Source organism: Hemitrygon akajei, chromosome 8 (genome assembly GCF_048418815.1).
Source record: "Hemitrygon akajei chromosome 8, sHemAka1.3, whole genome shotgun sequence".
NCBI lineage: Eukaryota > Metazoa > Chordata > Chondrichthyes > Myliobatiformes > Dasyatidae > Hemitrygon > Hemitrygon akajei.
The window spans coordinates 46,731,850-46,754,918 of NC_133131.1; the positions used below are offsets into that span (position 1 = coordinate 46,731,850).

Sequence of the window (23,069 nt, forward strand, 5' to 3'; positions counted from 1 at the left end):
GTCCAGAATGGCTTTATGAAACTTCTATGTGGATCTGTAACAGGCTAAACTATCTGGCAATGCAAGAGTTTTTCAACTGATTAAACACTAACCTGCAATCTCTGCTGTGAATTTGTCAAAGCAAATTGATTTTTGATGATATTTTGTTACTGGGTATGCTCTAGTACCATTTGTGAGTCTGCACTTTCAATCATGGCTTAGAATCACCAAGTACTGTACTTTAATGACTATATACCAAACCTGCTGGATAATATAAGCTTAAGAGATATCTTTATACTTCAACAAGGGGAAACAGCATTAGACCCACAAAGATGTTTGGTTTGATTTCATATCAGTTTCCTTTCAGTGTATTTTGTACACATGGAATATAACTGAAGATTCCTTAGCTTGTACAACATTTACCTGACTAGACCCATTTCCACATTTGAACATTAATACATTAAAAGTCTTTCCATAGCACTGCCCTCATTTAACAGATTAAAAGGAGCTTCAATTTGTATTTAACCAGGTTCTCTCACGCATTAAGTAGCATCTTAATGAATGGCCGGGGTGCATGGGAGGGGTAGAACCTCTAGGTGGTGGGGGGGGGGGGGGGGGCTTGTCACACTCCTTGGAGTAGCTCATCATCTATTGGTCCCCACCAACACCCAGCTCTCACCTGTGGCTCCTCGTAGCTGTTTACATGCGACAGCGGCCACAACCCGGGCAATGGCTTCAACAGACTGGCTAAACCAGGTGAGGGTAGCCAATGGGTCTGAAACCCTTGGTGAGATGGGAATTTGCTCATCCCAGCATGCGAAGACTGCTTCGGTGGATCAGGCGGAGGAAACCCCGGGGGTTTAACGGCTGAGAAGGCGTTGCAGCAGCGCATTGTGAAGTGTGTAGGGCGCGGCAGAGCGCTTAAGAAGACGCAGACATGCAATGCAGCCAAGGAAGTTGCCAGACGTGACGATTCTTCGTGCCACTGGATCCTGACTTCTGAGGCCGAGAGAGTGGGATCGTCTCTGTGCAAGGCTTTTCCACTTTAATATCTTTCATGCACTGGTTACACTGTGATTAAGGTCAGCTGGTGGTGCAGTGAGATCAGCGCCGGGCTCGAGAACAGAGGTTCCCGAGTTCAATGCAGTGATATTGAAGGATTCTATCTCAGTCTAAGACTGTTGTCAGCACATCTATATATGTAATGCATTAACTCATGGAGGCTGCAGTACAGAGGCAGTGTTATCATGTAGCTTTGAAATCTGTTACATAGTACCTGTGCAAGATTCTACCCTGTGGGAAAAAATAAACAAACTAAGCCATAATCAGAGGATTACAGCCTTGTTTGGCAACTAGTAAAGAGCTTGATTCAAAAATGTTGCCATGAAGTGGAAGGAGTCAATCTTGCTTCAATTAGGTAACTTTTTAATATAATCCCTTCCAAAGATTCAAATGTTCAAAGCACATTTATTATCAAAGAATGTATAAATTATGCACTTTGAAATATGTCTGCTTACAGTCATAAGAGACTCAAATAACCCAATTTTAAAAAAGGCCACGTGGAATCATTGCCAATACATTCATTACCTCGCACCCCATCTGTCTGACTACTACTGTTGTGTATTTAGTATTTCAGTAATATTTGAGTAATCTTGTGTATGTGTGTGTGTATATATACAGTCGGCCCTCCTTATCCGCAAATTCCGCATGCGCGAATTCAACCAACTGCGAATCGCGAAAACCGGGAAGTGCTCTTCCAGCACTTGTTTTTCGAGCATGTACAAACCTTTTTTTCTTGTCATTATTTCCTAAACAATGCAGTAAAACAACTATTTTACAAAGCATTTATATTATATTAGGTATTATAAGTAATCTAGAGATGATTTAAAGTACATGGGAGGATGTGCATGGGTTATCGTGGATCGGGATCGAAAAAAATCCGAAGTTCTCTTACCCAGTAAGTCGGAACATGTACATCCAGTATTACTTAGCGTCAGTTAGTCAAATGTTTGTCTTAGTATATAGTATACGTTTTACCTTTCTATACATATAAAACACTTAAGAACGTATGTTTTAACACCGGGCTTGGGAACTTCTTCCCGAGTTCAATCCAGTGACAGACTGCTTTCGAGTGTGCTCTTCATCCATGGCGGGTTGATGTGGAGGATCAAAAACCCAAAACCCAATAATTAAACCATTGCGTTGCTTAGTAATAATTGTAGCTTTCATCGGGGAAGGGCCTTTCACACTTTATCCATTAAAATTGTTCCGATCATTGACCAACTGTAGCCTAACGCTTTTCCAATAACCGACGGCATTTCACCTCTTTCTGATCGCTTTATTATTTCCACTTCATTTTCAATCGCAATTGTAATTATTTTCATGAACAGAAACACTGCGGATTCAGACTCAGACCTGGGTCCTAATGTCCACCACACTGAGACAGGTTAAATAAGGTCTGGGTTCCACTGGGTCCTAAGATCCACCACATTGACACAGGTTGAATACGGGATTTGAGCATCCACGAATTTTGATATCCGCGAGGGGTCCCGGAACCAATCCCTTGCGGATAAGGAGGGCCGACTGTATGTGTGTGTGTGTGTGTGTGTGTGTATATATATATATATATATATATATATATATATATATAGACTAATCATTCTTGTTTTTTAAATAATTTATTACAAGTTATATGTATAAATACGTAAATTGCATATGTCATCACACTACCACATGATATGTGTGCGCCTCGCTTAAAGTAAACACAAATTAGACCTGCATTCCTGGATTCCTGTATCTTCCTTTGAATTAGTTTAATGTTTTGAAGATACAAAACATAACAACTACCTCTAAGATTCAAGCTTGGGTTCACCTATTTTACATCATACATTCTACTACAGTTCTGAAGCACTTATATGAAGAGGGCTTGTAAGAAGAAAACACTTTCAAGTAGCATCCAATGTATGCCATAATTACTAAAGGCAGTTTGCCATATACACTGCCTGCATGCACCTCAAGGTCAGGTCTTCTGTATTAATTGTACATTGTATACGCTTCCCAATTATATGTAGATCTAAATGCATATCATTTTACATATAAAGCCTCAATGGAAAATAATATATTTGCTTAAAATATTGTATTGCAGAATATTTTTTATTTTGCCATTAGCCAGCCCAGCATTATTGTCACTCCCCAACCGTCAGACCATTGTTAATTGATACTTTTAGACTCTTTACTAAAGAGAAGGAAGTTTTGCTACAGAAGTAGTACAGCAAAGATTTGCAGACCAGTTCTAAGATCAATGGCTTGTCACATGAAGACAGAGGAGTTGGTTAGACATCTATACTCTGAAAATTACAAAGCTCTTTCCAGGACTTCACATGCTGGATATGAGAGGCTGTAGAGTCCATAACCAGTGGTAAGGGCCATGCCATTCAGAATTGAGATGAGGAAAAATGTCTTCACTCAAAGTGGAGAATCATTGGAATTCTCCACCCTGGAGAACTTGAGGCTCAGTCAATGAACTCATTCAAAGTGGTCAAAAGATTTTTGTATATGAAAGAAATCAAGAAATACGGAAATAATACAGATCTGCTATGATCCGAATGAACGAGGCAGCATGCTTGATGGGTGAGAGACTACTCCTCTGCCTATATTCACATTCCTTTTGCTTTTTAATACTTACTTCGAGAAGCGAGTTTTGTTTGCTTAAACGTTTATCTTAGCACATAAAAAGTAAATTTTAATCACAATCGATTTGTGATGGCTGTTCACTACACAGAGCCCAGGGGGCCTTTTTTTTTTTGCCACACTCAAATTTCTAACACAGGAGCTGACACTTCTAGAGATCAAAGAGTTGTTTTTGAGTAAGTTAACCTCTGACCAATAACCCTTGTTCAGCTTCTTGTCCTAAACAGGAGCCTGTCTTCAGCCGTTAATGTAAATAGCAAGCAATAATCAATCAGAAATTAAAAGGACAACCATGCAAACACAGCACAGCCCATAGAACAGTCTGCTGGCCCACAGAATGTGACTGATGGCTCAAAAGATGTAGTGTAAAACAATATAACGCATTGTTAATTGACTTGAATCAAACCAGATAACACTGGCTAAGTTATTTAGTTCAAGGAAATTTTCAGACCAAACTGATACTATCACTTAGCACATCAAATAGCTGATCTATTAATAGTTGGGATATTTGTGCAATCAGTGAGTCAACACTCACAACCTGAAGCCTTCAATTTCTGCAAAGGACAACTCATTCGTCTGCAGCTCATTAATATGTCTTTTTAGCTAAAAGGAATTGCACCTGTGTTTCAGAAATCCTTTGAGTTTTAGAAATGGTTTGTAATTTGGAAATCTTTTATAAGATAGAAATCCTCTGAGTTTTAAATGTGTTTCAGAATTTTATCACTCAAAATAAATGAACTTTGTTTAAACTACTTTGTCAGCTGGAACTGTCTCCCTCCCCCCCCCCCCCAGGTACAGAGGGGTACCAATTAAATAGAGGGTATTGGCAGCTAAACCCCTCATGAAGGATAAACAAGTAGAACCTCCCTTCATTGAGGGTACCCATAGTTATCTACATTGGATATGGCATCAGATCTCTCTTTGAGTTCAAAACTTCACGGACAGCAAACTCAATACAATCAAAATGAGGTCACATTATACCAAAAGCATTATTTTAGTAAGAATTATTATTCTCTGGACAATAATTCTCTGGACCTTGGACTATAAAATGGCTGACATCCTAGCTTCAGTAGTTGGACAGGCAAATGGTGGTCACTATTATGAATGTGTTAATAATGTAGTAATAATATAGGATAATACCCTGACTGCTCCTCAAATTGAACATGATGATTATGTAATTCTGCAAATCAGAGTCTGGAATGATAAAGAGATAGAACAGAGTAGTATACAGATTAGACAGGCCAAACCCCACCTCTGGACTTAGACTTAGACCATCAATCTGTACCAGATCTCAATAATGTAGCAGTAATTTGTGCCTGGAGTCAACATCCTAACCACTGTGGGACGGTTGATACTGAACTGACTAAATTCAGATGTAATCTTTTCAAACACCAAAAACAGAACATATTCCCAACCATAAAGGATTGCAATCCCCACAGGACTCCCTCTCTAAACAAGTTCTTTTAATAAAAGAACCTTCTTGATTTAATTTGCCCATGTTTGGCTTAGCAAAGCCTGATGGAGAATGGTGACTGGCCATTGACTACATTGTCCTCAATAAACACACAGAACCCAATTCAACTCAGCAACAGTCATTACAACAAATGCTGCCAGGATTGACTCATAAAAAATAAAAATCTTGCATAGATCTGGCAAATGGCTTCTGGTCACATCCAGTTCTTGAATCATTCAGATTCTACAGGGAATAATAGATATTTGTGCAAATGTAACATGACTCCACATGCGGACATGCCAACCAAGGGTCTTCCTTCATTGGTGTTGGATCTGACTGTTTAATTCTTAGATTAAACCGTTCATTGTTATTTTCTTTATAGTTTAACAATTAATTGTTTGTATTTTATATAAATACATACAAGTAACTGCCTACTTCAATTTCTAGTGGGTAGCTATAGTATGCACATAACAATATGCCTCTAGTAATTATATTCTGGAACACTCTGGAAGCTTCTTTGTTCTGCATTAAGTGAATAAATATTTTCTCATTGGTTAATTTGGTACTGCAGTATTCAAATGAATACTTTCTAATTGGTTGTCTCTTATCTACAAATTTGAATGGAATTTTTCTTTCAGTGATATAAAAAAGCTGTTTTATGCTAGGCTCCATCTTTATTTTCTCGCTTCCAGTAGTAGACCCTGTCACTGCTCTGCTCTTTTTCTCTTTGTTCTATCAACTCTTAATAAAACAGTCATGAAGCAAAAGAATTTAGATTAAGCAAGGCCTGGCAAAACTAGTCTACTCAGGAGGCCAAAAGTAGACTACACTTTTATCCCTAAAGTGCAACTGTCCATAAACAATATGCCAAATGCAAAAATAGAACACAAGAGTGCTACACCTTATTTCTTTTTTTTTTTTTAAATTTTATTTAATTGAATTTTTAAATGATTACAAGTGTAGAAAAAAAAAGTATGTGACCCTTCCCCCCTCCCCTTAATCCCTCCCCCCTAACTTCCCTATATGAAAAAAATTAAGAAAGAAAGAAAAGAAAGAAAGAAAGAGTGCCTGGTTGTTGGAAGGTCTCCACATGCTCCATGGAGTTCTTAATAACTTTAGTATATGTATTTATTTCTTTCCCCAAGTAACCATTAATTTTCTCTTCAGAGCACCTATATATTTAATCCTGTCTTTTGTAAATAAGGGCCCCAGATTTTCAAAAATGTTTCATATTTATCTCTTAAGTTATAAGTAATTTTTTCTAATGGAATACAGCCATAGATTTCTTTTTTCCAACTATCTATACTTAAATATGTATCTGATTTCCAAGTAATTGCAATAGCCTTTTTAGCTACAGCCAGCGCAATTTTTATAAATTCTTTCTGATATTTATTAAGTTTGAGTTTCGGTTTTGTCCCTTCAATATCACCTAGTAAAAGTAATATTGGATTATGAGGAAGTTTTATTCCCGTAATTACCAATACAATTACCCCAGAAGTTTTTTCAAGAGATAAACAAATATGTGAGGAAGTTTCTTTGGAAAGGTAAGATGTCAAGAATATCGTTGGAAAAATTGACATGGAAATTTGATCTAGGAGGGTTACAACTTCCAAATTTCAAGAACTATTATAAAGCAAATCAACTTAGATTTATTGCATCTTTTTTGAGAAAGATAAACCGGCATGGATTAGAATAGAACTGGACAAAATAGGAGAAAACGTACCAGAAGATTTTATATATAAATGGGAATCTAAATGGATACGGGAAAAGAAAGAATCTCCTATATTAAAACATTTGATTGATTTATGGAATAAGATAAATGTTGATGATGAGACAAAAAAATCTTTATTAGCAAAGAGATCTTTAATTCAAAATAGACTTATTCCTTTTACAATGGACAATCAACTTTTATATAATTGGTTTCAACAAGGGATTAAATATATAGGAGATTGTTTTGAAGGAGGTATATTAATGTCATTTGATCAACTAAAGAATAAATACAAAATATCAAATAACACTTTATTTTGTTACTTTCAATTAAGGGCTTATATAAGAGAAAAACTAGGTCAAACAATGTTATTGCCGAAATCTAAAGAAATAGAAATTTTAATTCAAAAAGGAAATATTAAAAAATTTATATCTTGTATGTATAATTTGATTCAAAACCAGGCAACTAAACAAGGAGTCCACCTTATTTCTTAATGTACAATCTCCATCTAAATATACCTGATTGCTAACTCAGGCTAACCATTGCCAATACACAATACAACTCCTCTCAAGGAATTCAGAGTGTTTATGGAAATGCAAAAGAAAGCAAAGACTTAAGGCTTGATCGACTTAAGGGCTGGGCCAAATTGGAAAGATTGGTAAAGGCCGAATTGAGGTGGCGGGGCCTGGACCCGAGAGCATATCAAAGTGGCAGGGCTCAGGTTCAAGAGTGAGGAATGACCCAAGGTCTGGACGATTTAAGCACTGGGCCAGATTGAAAAGGTCAGGGTTTCAGGATCTGAGGTGACAGACAGGCCGGTTCAACTTGCTGCTCCGTGAGGTTTACTCATCTCCGCTTTGAAGTTGTGGCCTGCAACTAATGGGTTTCTGAATTGGCTGCAGTGATGACCGGCTTCAAGGCTGTGAACTCACTTCCATGAACTTCAGTTCTGAATGCTATTTACTTACTTTTATGTTTACACAATTTATTTTTTTCCTTGCACTTTGGGTGTTTGATGGTCTTTTTAAAAAATAGGTTCTATTGGGTTTGTTTTGTGGCTGCCTGTTAAGAGAGGAATCGCAAGGTTGTGTACAGTATATATACTTTGATAATAAATGTACTTTGAACTTTGAAGAACCTGACAAGAATTTTTGGATATCACAAAAATGGGACTGAATCCAAAACAAGAAATTCTATTAAAATAATTCTGGCCCTAGTTTCCACCCTAAATGGAAGCCATGTCTCTCATTGACCAGGTTATCAAAGATAAGACTGCAGTAAACAAGACCAGAAAGAGAAAGAAGTCTGTAAGTAAAATTGTCTCCACAGATAACTTCAAACCTGCCCCAGCAGGATTTATCCCCCAAAATGAGTGGAACCATTTATTAGGCCAGTAAATGGGTCCACCAAAGAACCCCTACATGTTAATGGGAGTGGGGTGAGATGTACTGAAAAGATAAAACACATGTTTAGATCTTAAAAGAAATGTAAAAATTCCTATTCCTTGAGGAAGATCTGAAACACATTGCCCAGGAATACACCCAAAATGTGCTGTTTGTTTCAGAGTAAAAAAGACCCAACTCCAAGAAGAAATGTTGCTCTTACTATTCTGTACTTTTAATAATTGTGCTTACAATATTATTATTCGGTGCTACCTTGCCTTGTACCTGACAATTGCATTTACTAAGAAATTGTCTCATCTAGCTCAGGCATCACTAAACTGACTAAAAAATATTCAATTAAGATCCAATGACGATTCTAATTTAACTATCGAAAAATTGCCCCTACCGATTAGTCATACTAATACACTGGAACCCTTAATACTTGCCTCTTGCAGAGTGATTTGTTCCCATTCACTCTGACTGCATTGCAGATGAAATGAACATGGATATATGGGAAGGCAAAGAATCGCTTGCAGAAATAATTGTTAACACCCAACAAAACCAAGAGATTCCAACTCAGATATTGAAGGTAAACTAATAGGTGAGCCTTTTGACATGGATCCCTCCACACTTAATGAAAAGTTTAAACACTGTTACATCATTGAATGTTTCCACTCATGGAAACATGACATTGAAAACATTAAACTAAACATTGTGAAAAAAACTTTTTTTTTTAAAGAAGACTCTTCTACATTAGATGGATATCTCATTGCACCTTCCCTTTCCCTTTGTGGCTAAAAAATCTATGAACATACTGCAAAGAATTTAGATGTTTCCATTTCTGCATCTATGGCCATATTCCACTCCATTGTCAAATGTCAAAGGTAACTTGACAATTTGCTGCACTATTGGCTTATATTCTAAATGGTTCAGCAAAGCCCTTAATCCAGTTTTTGCGTGGGAAGACAAGATGGAAAGATGCACTGAAGCAGAAGGCAAGTTAAAATAACAATATCTGTACATCGTCCCTGTGAAGTGTGTGGGTTTTCTCCAGGTGCTCCAGTTTCCTCCCATAGTCCAAAGACGTATAGGGTGGTCGGATAACTGTTCATTGTAAATTGTCCCATGATTAGGCTAGGGTTAAACTGGGGTTGCTGGGAGTCTCCCCCTTGGTAGAGAGGGAGGACCCACTGCTCAAATAGTCGGTATTACCAAATAAACTCACCATGGAGGATAAACAGGGAAGTAACCAGCCTTTGGAGAACAGATAGCTACATTATAAGCTCCCTTTAGTGAGGGTATTTGAAGCTATCAATATCGGATAGGGCTTAAGATCTTTGAGTTCAGAACTTCATAGACAGCAAACCCAACACCATCACTATTGCACAAACATTACAACTACAATTTAATCTTCACCAGCAAATGGGATAAAACAAGATAATTTCCCTGCAGTGAGATCCTTTCTTTTCATGTTTATGACTGGGGTAACAGTGGCTGAGCAATAATCTGACAATCCATACTGTTAATGATGTAACTGTAACTGCAAATTTTCTGTAAGCTGCAGTAGCCATGCACTTCTGCATAAGCTGACAGGAAACAAGAATTTCATTTCTCCAGCGTATAATCTCATTTTACAACACACACCCTGACTCTCACGGGTAGACTCAAGTTATTACAAACCAAGTTGGCCCACAGGCATCCAGAAAATTTCCTGTCACATGATACAAAACCACTAAGCAAATCCCTACTTCCACACCAAACAAAAATAGATTTTATTTTCTATTAAATATACATAGTTTGGTGAACTACTGATTATTAATACAGCAAATCTAAATCCTGTTTGAAAAAGTCTGTAAAGAAGATGCTAGCATCAGTCAGTGACCAAGAATCTGTCAGAATGTGATAAAATTCCAGAGTGGTTTACAGCTACTTTTTAAGGAATTAAGCCTTTCACCATTAGCCAGTAACATCCATCTATAGACTCTCACATATGCTATGAACTAAACTAGTGATCCAGTTAAGTTGTATCAAATCATTGTTAAGTTCAAAAAGTAAGTCCTCCACCACTTCTCAAGACAACAGAGGTTAGAAAAAAATACTAACCTTGGCCAATACGCCCATAACCTTACAAGAAATCCTGAGATAGGAAACATTTTTTTTTACCAATTAGTCATAATGAGCAACATTCCCATTCCCTTCTATGCTATCTGAACAATGATGCTCAGCTCTTACACAAGTTCACAGCACCACTGCAATAACTTCACTTATAACATCAACTACTCGGGTAGTGGAGGAATTACTATTAATAAAATCATGAAATTGAGAACAAACACCACTTGGCTGAGTTCTGGATGAAGAAACCAGTTAATGTTTGAGTTTGAAGACCCTTCATTAGAACTGAGAAAGCAAGCTTATCAAAGTAGCAAAGTACGTGGGCAAGGGCAATGATAGCAACAAAGGGAATGTCTGTAATAGGGTGAAATAATGCAGCTATTGAATTGTAAACAGTGAATCTGACCTCGTATTGATTCTTCACAATTAGAAGGAAGATAAGGCTGAAGTGCTATGTATTTTTTTCTGCAAATATGGACTGAAAAGTTAGAGCTTAGTATGATAGAGATAAGTATGATAAAAGAAACTGCATCAGAATATCACGGTCTGGTCAAAAGAGCAAAACTTTTTGTCAGGTTTCTCACACTCCAGTTCAATTTTTCCTGGTATGGAGAGCATTTCTGCCATTCCTTACAACAACTATAAATGTTTACTAAGGCAAACAACAGCAATCTTACCCCTCTGTAATATGTCTCATGAATAACACAGTGCATACGTTATTCTCACTGCAGTTTACAATACATGCAATTCATATTTAAACATCTTCCAGAGAAGTTCAATACATACTTTAAATTTGATCTGAGCATATCTTAAACTTCTGTAATTGACTGGGTGTACATAGAAGCGAGAGGAAATGGAATTCTGTTTGCAGTTCCAATTGCCATATCTATAGGAAGGAAGTGATTGCACAGGACGGGGTGCACAGGAAAATGAGATTAATGTATAATGGTCAAAATAGAGATGATGGGCCGAAGGGCTTGTTTCTGTGCTGTATGATTCTACTTCTGAGAGTCTGTGCTGATCTATCCGGCCTCAGGTTCCACTGCTATACTCACCACTAAGCTCATCATCAGAGCATTAACTTGCCAAGGAGAGGCAGCAAATTCACTTCAAACCTGTCCCTTGGAGTTTCCCTGAGGAAAAGCTGATGTACAAATAGCAAACTCTTTTATTAGTGCTAACAGCTAAATATAGGCAAGCTTTGGATACCCAGCATATGCACGTATTTTTTCTGCTCCACGTGAAGTTTGCTCCAATTCTGTGTTACTTTATTATAATGCTTTTAATTAATATTTTTATTCATCTTTAGTACTTCAATATGTCTTTAGTTGATTCTTTTTCATTATTTATCTAGTCTTTTAAATATCTCTGAAAATTGAAAACATTTAAAAACAATTCAAAAGCTTTGGATTGGCAAATTTTCAAAAGCTGTCAGGGTATTCCAGGAGAGGAATTCAATGGTACACCATTCAAGGTCTACTCACAGCCTGGAGCTCACTCAACCTCACAATAGTTCTTTCTTTTTACAATATTTTTATTCAGAAATAAAAACAAGATTTACAGAGTGCAACGCATAGATACATCTCAACATAACTTGTGTACATTCATATATTGTGATAAAATTGATCAAAATGTTATAGCGTAACACATAAAGGTATACCACTCTGTAATCAAAAATTTAAAGATAGGTCATACATCATAAAAGAACTTTTTTTATATAAAAAAAGTCAACCCCCTACCAACTACCAAAGAAAAAAGCTGATGGATGATAATAGATAAATTAGAAAACATATTCGCTTAAGAAGAGAAGATAAAAATATAAATAAAAGTCTGTGCACTGTTAAACTTTATAAAGTGGAAAAGTAATTTAGGAAAGGTCCCCAGATATTATAAAAAGATTGTTTCAAATTTAAGACTGAGCAGCGGATCTTTTCTAAATTTAAATAAGACATGATATCACGTAGCCATTGAAGATGTGTAGGAGGGGTAGACTCCTTCCATTTAAGCAAAGTTGCTCTCCCTGCTAAGAGAGGTAAAAACTAAAACCTGTAGGTTAGAAGTATTTAAAGTTATATCTTTATCTGCAATAATACCAAACAAGGCAGTAAGGGGATTTGGGTCAAATTGGACCCTAAGAAGTTGTGAGAAGGTATGGAATACTTCCCACCAAAACTTTTCAATTTTAGGGCAAAACCAAAACATATGAATTAAAAAGGCATCAGCAGAGTTGCATTTATTACAAAGTGGAGAAACATTTGGATAAAAACTGGACAGCTTCTGTTTCGAAATGTAAGCTCTATGAACCACTTTAAATTGTAGAAGAGAATGACGAGCACAGAAAGATGATTTATTAACCCGTTTAAGAATCTTATTCCATCTATCATCAGAAATCTGACAATTTAGGTCATCCTCCCAAGCTTTTTTTATTTTATCTAAAAAGTCTTGTCTAAAAACCTCACAATAATTGATGTATGCAGAGGATCAGCTCATAGTGTCCTCTGCCCTTGGAAAGACTATGATGACGCAAGTGAGTCTAGGTCCTGCTTGTCATGACCCTAGCTGCAAGCAGAAATCCTGCTTTGCAAAACAAGTTTTAATTCAGAGTTTTGACAAACAATTCATCAGCAGAAAAACAGAGGGCTCTGGGTAACCCTAGGTAATTTCTAAACTAAAGACATGTTCGGCACAGCTTTGTGGGCCGAAGGGCCTGTATTGTGCTTTCTATCTTACTATGAACCCATGAACACTCAAATTGAAACAGCACCCAGGTAGTTGGCATGGAATAACCAGTACAGATACTTCAGAAATGATGGCAAAGTGTAAGGCTGCTGGCTGAACTGTAAATGACAATCAGCCAATCCAATTATGTCATATTCCTTTCCCACTTCCACACAAAAAAAAGGAAATGCACGCTTCTCAAATAGACATTCACCCAACCAGAAGAAATCTTTCGAGGGAACTCAAATCAAAGACATCTGTATTTTGAGTAAAACCCCTTGGAAGGAATCCTATTTCCCCCGCCTTCTCACCTCACATCCTTGCCCACAGTCATGGCAGCAATAACTTTTTTTACGGCTTCCTTCCTTTTCTCCTTCTTCTCATTATTTAACTCAGCCTTCAGCTCGAATATCTCTCCTGAAAAGTGATGATGAAAGGAATTAATCAAAGCATCTCACATCAATGTACATTTATTATCAAAGTATATATACTTCATACAACCCTGAGATTTGCCACCCTATAGGCAGCCACAAAACAAAGAAACCCAAAAGAACCCATTAAAACAAAAGACTGTTGAACAGCCAATGTGCAGAGAAAAAAGCAAATCTTGCTAACAATAAAAGTAGCCACCGAGCTTCACCAGCACCATCTTAAACAGGAATCACAGCTGTAAGAAATGACTTTCAGTTCCTTCTTTGGCCTATTGACCAAAATCAAGAAACCCATTTATGCAGAAAAGATAACAATCTATAGGGTTTTGTAGCCAAGCTTTGTCCTATCCTCAATCTAATCCCATTATTATAGTACAGCAGATTTCAGCTACTGATCAGAAGCAGGGATCTTGATGGACAGTTGTTCCTCTCAAAGATTCATGTTTTTTAAATAAATTGCAGGATGAGGGCATCACCAGCAGGGCCAGATTTTTCTTTTGTCTTTCCCTAATTGGCCTTGAAAAGTGGCAGGATTTAAACGTTCTAGATGGTTTAGCTTTCTGGTAAAGGTTTTCCCCACACTGCCTTAGGGAGAGAGTTCATGCTTAACCAGCTGTGATGAAGGAACGACAATGCTTTCAAGACAATTTATTTATGAGTTTACACAGAAACTGGCACCTGCTGCTGTTTCCCTACCCATGCTGCTTCTTGATGGGAGAGGATAGAGGTATAGGAGGTGCTGCTCAAATACCTTTAACAAGTTATTGCAGCAGATATTGCAGTGCCTCTGTGATGGAGCCAGTGAATATTTTAGGGTGATGCACTGGGTGCCAATCAAGTGGGCTGTTTTGTCAGTGATGGTGTTGGGCATCCTCAGAGTTGTTGATGCTGCGCTCAACCAGGTAAGTGCACATAATGCTCCAAAACCAATATCAAATACACAGCAGAATGCCTCTAGGGAGCAAGGTGAAGAGATATGCCACAAAATTCTCAGCCTCTGGCCTGCTCTTATAGCTACAGGATCTATGTTCAATGATAACTGAGAATTTTGGTGGTGGGCATCTGAAACAACAGCAATTTCATTCAATGTTATCTCTCATGGAAGACATTCATTCCCTGACATCTGCATTGCGTCAAGAAGAATATTGATTTGTAATTGAGCACCAACTTCCTCAAAGGTCAAACATAACAGCTCAGTACCTCACACCATGACACATTTCCTTTTCCATCAGAAAACACCACTGTGCATTTTGCCAGTCAGATGCTAATGACAGTGGTGTACTATTGACAAACACTCAGCATCACTAAAACCAAGGCTGAAGAACAATAATATTGAGAAATTGGTTTCATAAAGCCCTACTAATAATATTGGAAAAATGGCTTTAAGTTAATCTTATTTTAATATAATTTACAAGTATACTTAATTACAGTAAAGCGCTCAAGGCACAACAAACGTCTTCACTACTAATAAAAATCTCCGAATGCCATTCAAATTTTTATAGCTGCAATTGTGAAGAACAAATGTGATGTCTGCACATGAGAAGCAAATCCATGATCTATTGATGTAAACACACATACAAGATATGGACTTTCCAGGGCCTTTTTCCAAAAGGATATTGGAACTATGTCCTTACACATCCACTATTATAATAGTGAAGACATGAACTCAGTCTTTCTGTTACACTTCTTCAGTGCTCGTTTCTACTCACTTAGCTAGTTTGAAAAACCATTTCTATTCACTCTACAGTTCGCTTACACTTCACTAATCCCATCTGGCTGACGCAGAACTGAGATGTCTAGACAATCACACTTATAATCTGCACCTCAGGTCCCTATGGTCCTGCAAATACATGTTGCATATCATTACTTTAGTAGTTATTAACACCTTTACCAATGAACTCTGAAATTTCAACACATTGCGTGTGTTATTCATAGTAAACTATAGGAAAACTCACCTTTTTTATTTGTTGTGAAATATTTTGAGTCAGTCATGGTGGAATTATTTTAAGCTTCCTGAGGAACAAAACAAAGATGCAGTTTAGAACATGTTTCCGCCCTGACATTTTTCTGAAAGAAACATTATTGATTTAATTGGTAACTACATCTACCTCAGGCAGTTCGAACTCATTTTTAATACCACAGGGCTGTTTTGTAATATCAGAGAGCACAAGAATTTTGTATATTCCAAAGGACTGCAGCCAGCTGAACAATGACTGTGATTGCACAAGGTCCTATATCAAAGGCTTTTGCTTTTCAGTACAAGAAACCCAGATTTAACTCCATTCTCTTTAATGCTCTGTGTCCCATACAAGATTAACATTGGCAGAACCCACTCCAAATCTAAAGTCCAATAGCAGAATTCTATTTCCTTTTGAAGTAGAAGAATGGTAATTGGTGAGAATGAGACATTCTATGTTATTGCTGCTGAAGAAAACAGATGGGAGAGCCTTTAGAAGTTTCAGAGTAGAGACAAGGCTCTTTCCGGTTTGTTTTGTGACTACCTTTAAGGAGACAAATCTCAATATTGTATAATGTATACATACTTTGATAATAAATTAACTTTGAATATTCATCTTTACTACAGGGAGTCTTACTCATCTGCTGCTTGTGCTATATTTGACTTGGCCTGGAAGCATTTTAACACTAAACAAAGGACGCAGAGTTTGAAGAAAAATAGGATTCCATCATATCACGCTGAAACTTCAGCGTGCTTAAGTTCTCCGAAATATTTTCCAGGGATTCTAAAAGAAACTTCTAGGAACTGATGTTTAAATAACTACAATGAATCACCATCTATGTTAGTTCTTCAAGCTGAACTGTGAAACTGTGATTTTGTTCAGCTGTGTCAAACCAATGAACACTCGTATGCATTTGACGGTGTTCACAGAATCTACATCACACTGCTTCAGTCCTAAAAATACTTCCCTGAGCAAGGCTTAAAATGTCTCAGGTAACTTCTTGTAAGGCATTCAGAGATGTTGTAAAATACTGCATAATTATCATTAGCTTGCTGATCTTCACTCCCTCTGTCTTCTGGAGGTGTTTCCTTATAACTCCCAAACACCTTCTAAAATCTCATGATACTTGCCCAAGCAGATGTTCACCCCTTGACAGGGTCTCAGATACACTTGACAGATTCTACTATTTCTTAGAACTCCAGATTTCTTTTCTCTCACTGCAATGTCATTTACTTTGTATTTTATTTTTGAGATTAGGCTGATCTCAACTGATATTTTTTTTGCCTGTGCTGACTTGCCCAAGAAGGGAAAGCTGTGACAACTTGGGTAGCAGTTATGGATTACTGGGAATGGCTTGCTGAGCCATGTCTAAGAGTATGAGTCAATCAAAGATTGTGGAACTTCAGGCAAGCCAGAGCAGCCCAGTAGCATAACAAGCAGAGGCAGTACCTCCGAGCACCATACTTCAATCTGACCTCGAGTGCTATTGCACTTCTCCCTGTTACTCCGGTTTGCTCCCACATCCCATAGGCATAAAGGTTGGTAGGTTAATTGATCACTTAATTGGGTAAGTGAATTTTACTGTAGAATCTGGGGAAAGTTCATGAGAACATATAGTCAGTGTAGTACAGCACAAAATCAGGCCCTTCTAGTCCATGCCAAACTCTCATTCCACCTAGTCCCATCAACGTGAACCTGAACCATCACCCTCAATACCCCTCCATTCATGTACTTGTCCAAACTCAAAGATTAACAATCTCTGACATTATTTGTTACATGTATATTAAAACACTGAAGCACATTGAAATGTACTATTTGCATCAATGACCAACACAGTCCAAAGATGTGCTGGAGGCAGCCCACATGTTTTGCTACACATCCAGTGCCAACATAGCACATCCACAACTTACTAACCCTAACCCACACATCTTTTGAAATGTGGGATGAAACTCATGTGGTCACGGGGAGAACGTACAAACTCTTTACAGAGGGGTAGGAATTTAATCCCAATCAGTGATCACGCCACCCCTTCTCTTAAATGTTGCCAGTGAACCCGCATCCACCAATTCAACTGGCAGATCGTTCCACACTCCATCCTCTGAGTGAAGCAGCTCCCCCTCAGGCACCCCTTAAATATTTCATCTTTCACCCTTAACCTATGACCTCTAGTTCTAGTCCCACTCAACCTCCATGGAATAAGCCTGCATTTGCCCTATTTATAACCTCATAATTTTGTATACCTCTATCTATACCTCAAAGGAATAAAGTCCTATTCAACCTTTCCCTAAACTCAAGTCCTCAAATCCTGACAACATCCTTGTAAATTTTCCCTGCATTCAATCAATCTTATTAATACCTTTCTTCTAGTTAGGTGACCAGGTGAACACAGTGGAGAATAAAAATTAGTTTAATATCAGAATAGTTTAAATGGGTGGTTGATGATGAGGATGGACTCAGAGGGTCAAAGTGCCCAGTTCCTTGATGTATTACTTTAGATAAGGGTAACAGATCCCACAATTAAAGGAAATTGATAAACCAACTAGCAGAGGTATTTTCAATAAAAAAGTATTTTTCTCTACATTAGTAGCAATCAAAGCAAATTAGATTGTTTTCTGAAGTTATAAGTGTTAGTAAACATTATAACAGATTGCTGTTTCTATTGAGGGGAGGACAAAGAGGCAGAAATGCAATACAAAGTGGACCAGTCTTAGTGCAAGGATTGTGAAAACTCCTTTTTTTTAAAAAAAAGGATAGAAGCTCCAAAGTGCACTAGAATTGGTGATTGCAGGAGAGACCAGACCAACATCTGTATAAATCTTGGAACAGAGCAGACACGTAGTACTGGAGTGACTGCAGACAACAACAGAATGAACGTGGCCTTTCAATAAGAGGTTGACAAGATGCATTTCAAAGACAAACCTAGAACTAAACATACTGAATGGAGTTATCCTTCAAGGTTAAGATACAACTCAAGTGAAGTCTTTTAAATTCTGAAACTACCTAAACTTCAGAATTTCAACTACAACCAAGTCCCATAATAAACTGGAACCTCTGATGCCAAACTATAACTGTAACATTATCTGTGATCTTGGAGATAAAAAGATTTGGGTTCAGATCCTGCATCAGGACCCCACTGGGTTACTTCAGCAGTTTAGTTTTTCATCTAAATATCACACATGCTCAAGTGAGACTGTGCATGGACCAAAAGGGAAAGTGAATGTTCATTTGTGTAATTATTATGCTGTACTTACCCACCTCTTCTTGCTTCATGCCTGTTCCTTAAACCTGCCTCGTGCTTCGGTCTAATGCATCTGTTCTACCTACCACTCTGTGACACCAATTTCCTTCAGACCAGATAAATCCTAATGAGAACCCAGAGGATTTTTCAAGGTTCATTTCATTGGAGAGGTTGCAATCTACCTACTCAATTGTCCTAATACATGTAAATACTAGTGTCATTCTGTTGGTTTGCTATTATGGGCTTTGATTTTCAGGATATGGTAAAAACTGAAAGGTGCATGGATATGGATATTCAACATTTTGTTCTGTGGATCGCCTTGCCTACCTCTGGCCTAAGCTCAGCAACCTTCATTCCTACTACTAGCTCATCATTTACTACTGACACATGTAGAGTAAGAGGCCCACTGTAACTAGCTCTGGATTTGCATACAATTCAGCATAGTGCAAATTTATTCTCTCATGAGGTATCTCTATTCTAAGTATCTATATGGTCCAGAATGCAGACTCTTTAAGGAACATTATTTCCTAGTACGAGAAACTACTTCTGCGAGGACCCATGTTTGTACTCCACTGCGTCCAGAAAGCGGCTAACTACATCCTCCAACATGCCTCTTATTAGCAAAATGGAGGTCATTATATCCTCAGCAGCTTTTCTGTTTGTTCACTTACTCACAGAAAGTGGCCATTGCTGGTCACATCAGATTTATTGTCCATATTTAAATGCCCCTGTGGTCAAAATGGTTGTTGTGATGTGTCTGGTGTGGCAGTGCAGTGGGTAGTGCCCTCACTTTCAGCTTCCACCGCTGGCTAGCAGTCTCGCAAAAAGGACAGCTGAATGTGTAAGTCTCTCCCTGCCAGTACTTAGCCTCTCCAACAGCAAGCCTCATGCAGTGCTTCCTCGCTGGCACTGAACTCCTGGACTCCTTTCGGACTCAGGTTGAACTACAGAGGATGGGGAGGAGGTCCAGCCCCTGCACACATAGCACGCAGGCCCACTGGTGTGTGGACACACCTGGTGCTCATGAACCAGATCCCCAGCTATGGGTAAATAATCCCACTGTCTTGCGGGCAGCCTCAGGAGAGACCAAGGCTGCGGGAGTAAACCCAGACAGCAAATCAGGAGTGGAGCCCCTAAGGCGGCTGGACGTCATTGAACATTGTTCCAGCAGCTCCTGCAGCCAAGCTGGAGCCAAAGGTATTGCTTCATAAGCTTTCCTTTGGACTACACTGGTGAGGCCAAGAGGCATATCTTGATGACTGGGCATCTCAGGATCTCCATACCTTCCGCCCAGGCTTGAGATGATGATCATCACCCATTGTCCCTCGAGACAGACAGATGCCAACCAATCAACCGCTTAAATGCCCCTGAACAGAGGAGGTAGTTGAAGTGTCAACATTGGTAGTTTCGGAGTCAGAAATTGGGCAAACCAGGTGAAGACAGCAGATTTCCTTCCACAAAGGACTTTAGGGAACCAGGTGGTTTTTTAAATCACAAGCCAGTTTCCTGGTTATCATTATTGAAACAAACTACCTTTACCCAATTCAGATTTAATTAATAATTTGAATCTAAACTCTTCACCTGCCATACTAGGAACTGAACTCATGCCTCCGGTTCAGTAGTCCAGAACTCTGATTGCTAGTCCAGTCATCTATCAGCAAGGCTACTCCAGTCCTACATCTTTAGGGAGAAATCAGAATTCAACACAAAAGAACACAAAGCAGGAAGTAGTCCCACTTTACAGGTTTCTTAAGGGAGAGAAGTTAAAAACATTTTTTCCCTATGTTAAAGATATTTGGAGATGCGGTAGCTTCGTGATCAAGTTATTGAACTAGCAACTAGAGCTCTGAGCTAGTGAACCAGAAACAAGAATTCAAACTGTATCTGAAAGTCATGTAATTTAATTTTAAGTAATTGAACAAACAAATCTGGCATAAAGGCCTATGGTCAGTAATGGTGACCATGAAACTACATCAGGAAAGTTAAAAAAAAATTGCCATCTTACCCCCATGACCTCTGGCCCACCAAACATGGTTGAATCCTAACCTTCAAAATTCAAACAGACTTTTAGATCACACAAATACTAAACTTTCCATCCATTGCACACAAAATCTAACTGTAAAAACTCAATAACTCCAATAGGCCAACCATATTGCAATCAATGCAGAACTGCTTACACAAATATGGTAAAACCTGTAAGATAATTTTTTAAATGAAAACACAAAAAAATGATAACACAGCCAATAATTTTGGTCTCACGACTTAAACATGAACTGATCCTTTGAAAGCTCTTATTACCAGTGCAAGTGTATCACAGCAAAGGATGAAGCAGTAACAAAGGAATTAAAATAAGGAAATAAAATGTGAAACAAGTGCAAAATTTTTCCATACGTCTTATTTCTAAAGCTTCTTTTTGCACTTGCACAGAAGTACCTTGGGACATTTGAATTATCTACAAGCCAACATAAATATAAACTTCATTAGCGTATTAATATCAATAAAATATTCTATTATACTATTAATAGATTATCAGGCCAATTTCAACTTTCTTCCAGATGCTCCTACCAACAGCAGCAATTCCAACATCAACAACTTTCTCTGCAGCGTAAATCACCTCTCTAGCATTGAGCAGAATATAATGTTGCATCCACTTTATCATTCAGTTTCACTGATAGGGCAAAGCCAGTCTTGTACTTAAAGAGCAAACACGAGGAAATCAACAGATGCTGGAAATTCAAACAACACACACAAAATGCTGGTGGAACACAGCAGGCCAGGCAGCAGCTATAAGGAGAAGCACAGTGCTTCTCCTTATAGATGCTGTCTGGCCTGCTGTGTTCCACCAGCATTTTGTGTGTGTTGTTCCAGTCTTGTACTGGTATTTTAGACATCCCGCAACTTTAAACGCATACTCTCGTGTTATTGATGAGACTCCTGAAGATGACATCCCTTGCTGAACATTATTTTCCAAGCATATTGCCCAAGTGACCATGCCAATATTCTGAGCTGTTCAAATGTCAATCTGATCCACCCATCCACAATAGCCGAACAATCTGACTAATCCATTCATACCTCTTCTGGGATCAATTAGCATCACAGATTTGGAATTCAATCTGAGGTATCACAGTGTTTTAACCATGAAGACATTTGGCAGAATACAGTGGGTGTGGGGCAGATTAGTTCAAGCCAAAGCAGAAGTAGTTAATATCTTTAGAATCTCTTTAATTATGAAATAATCTTATAGTAAGTCAACTCTACCAAAAGTACCCAGGAAACAAAGAGCAATTCTTACCTTCAGATCAACTCTGTTTGTGCCCCTTTTACTGCTCAGTCCCCATGGGCTTCAACAATTGAAGACCCCCAGCAGCCAATCCACCCAGAAAACTGCACAAGTACCACAAACCAGCTTCAGCAATTCAAGACCTCTATGTCACAGCAGCTGCTAAGCAGGCAATCTACCCAGGAAACTGCACCATTATCACATATGCACCCGACAGGGCATCAGGCACTCAAACTTCCATGTCCTGAGGGTGATCTGGACAATTCCTGAACCCACCCGTCGCCCTGTCCTGGCTGCAACCAGGGATGGGGCAAAGAGACCTCCCACAACCCAGAAATGGTGGCGGCAACAGCATTCGGACATGCAGGCTGTTGAAATCGACCTATGAGCCGGTGCTCGCTGAGAAGACAGAGCGGGGGTGAAGCTGGCACGGTGGCCCAGGGCGGAGGCCGCACCGACTGTGTCGATATCGCTGAGAGTCAGAAGGAAGATCCACGCAGGAGACAACGAGGAACCGGCCGGAGGCTGGGCGGAGCCCGGCAGGAAAGAGCGCGGCGTCCGGGCCCGAAACCCGGGCTCCGAGCCGCAGAGGACGACCAGGTTCGAGGGAGAACGTGACACCAACCTGCAGAAGCAAGATCCGATCGGGGCACAGGACAGCGCCGAGGCCGGCGAGAAGGTGCGTGTGTACCGGGCAAAGCGGTCCCCCGGGAGGCCGAGCCGGAAGTGGGTGACGGCAGAGTGGGAGGGACCGGCGCCGGTTGCCAGCCTCCCAGCTCCACTCCACCTCACCTCCAGCCTACCAGCAACCCTCCTATACCTCAAGCAGCCGGCCCTTTCAACAAATCCAAGTGGTTTGCGTGTGTCACTGTCCCCTTGTGCCTCCTAGGCTTCCAACAGTCGTCCAACTACCAACTTTTTTCTTGTAGCAGCTTTCCTACACTCTTACCCCACCCCTCCACCCCCAGAATCAAGTCTTGCGCCGTCAGTAGATTCCAGCACCCTTCTTAGAGCTCTGGTAGCCCTTCAGCACCAGCATAATTTGCCTTCCTGCACATCCATTAGAACCCCCTCCCCAACAACTAGCTGCATCAAAATTCACAATTCTTTCATTGTCTTA

The 23,069-nt window shown here is 39.0% G+C and overlaps 1 protein-coding gene across 3 annotated transcripts in view; it reads right to left on the minus strand.

The window, feature by feature from the left end:
• The window catches only part of ap2b1 (adaptor related protein complex 2 subunit beta 1), a 283,798-nt gene extending 261,081 nt beyond the window's left edge, over positions 1 to 22,717 (minus strand). Inside the window, exons 1-3 of one of the 3 annotated variants that reach the window (XM_073053794.1) lie at positions 22,575 to 22,717; positions 15,429 to 15,486; positions 13,354 to 13,459 (exon numbers count right to left, since the gene is read on the minus strand). In XM_073053794.1, coding sequence (XP_072909895.1) covers positions 13,354 to 13,459; positions 15,429 to 15,465 — 143 coding nt within the window. In that variant the 5' untranslated portion in view covers positions 15,466 to 15,486; positions 22,575 to 22,717. Of the gene's footprint in view, positions 1 to 13,353; positions 13,460 to 15,428; positions 15,487 to 21,961; positions 22,213 to 22,574 lie in introns of those variants that run through there. The other 2 variants (XM_073053796.1, XM_073053795.1) reach the window with 2 other exon arrangements.
• Between the last annotated feature and the right edge of the window lie 352 nt (positions 22,718 to 23,069).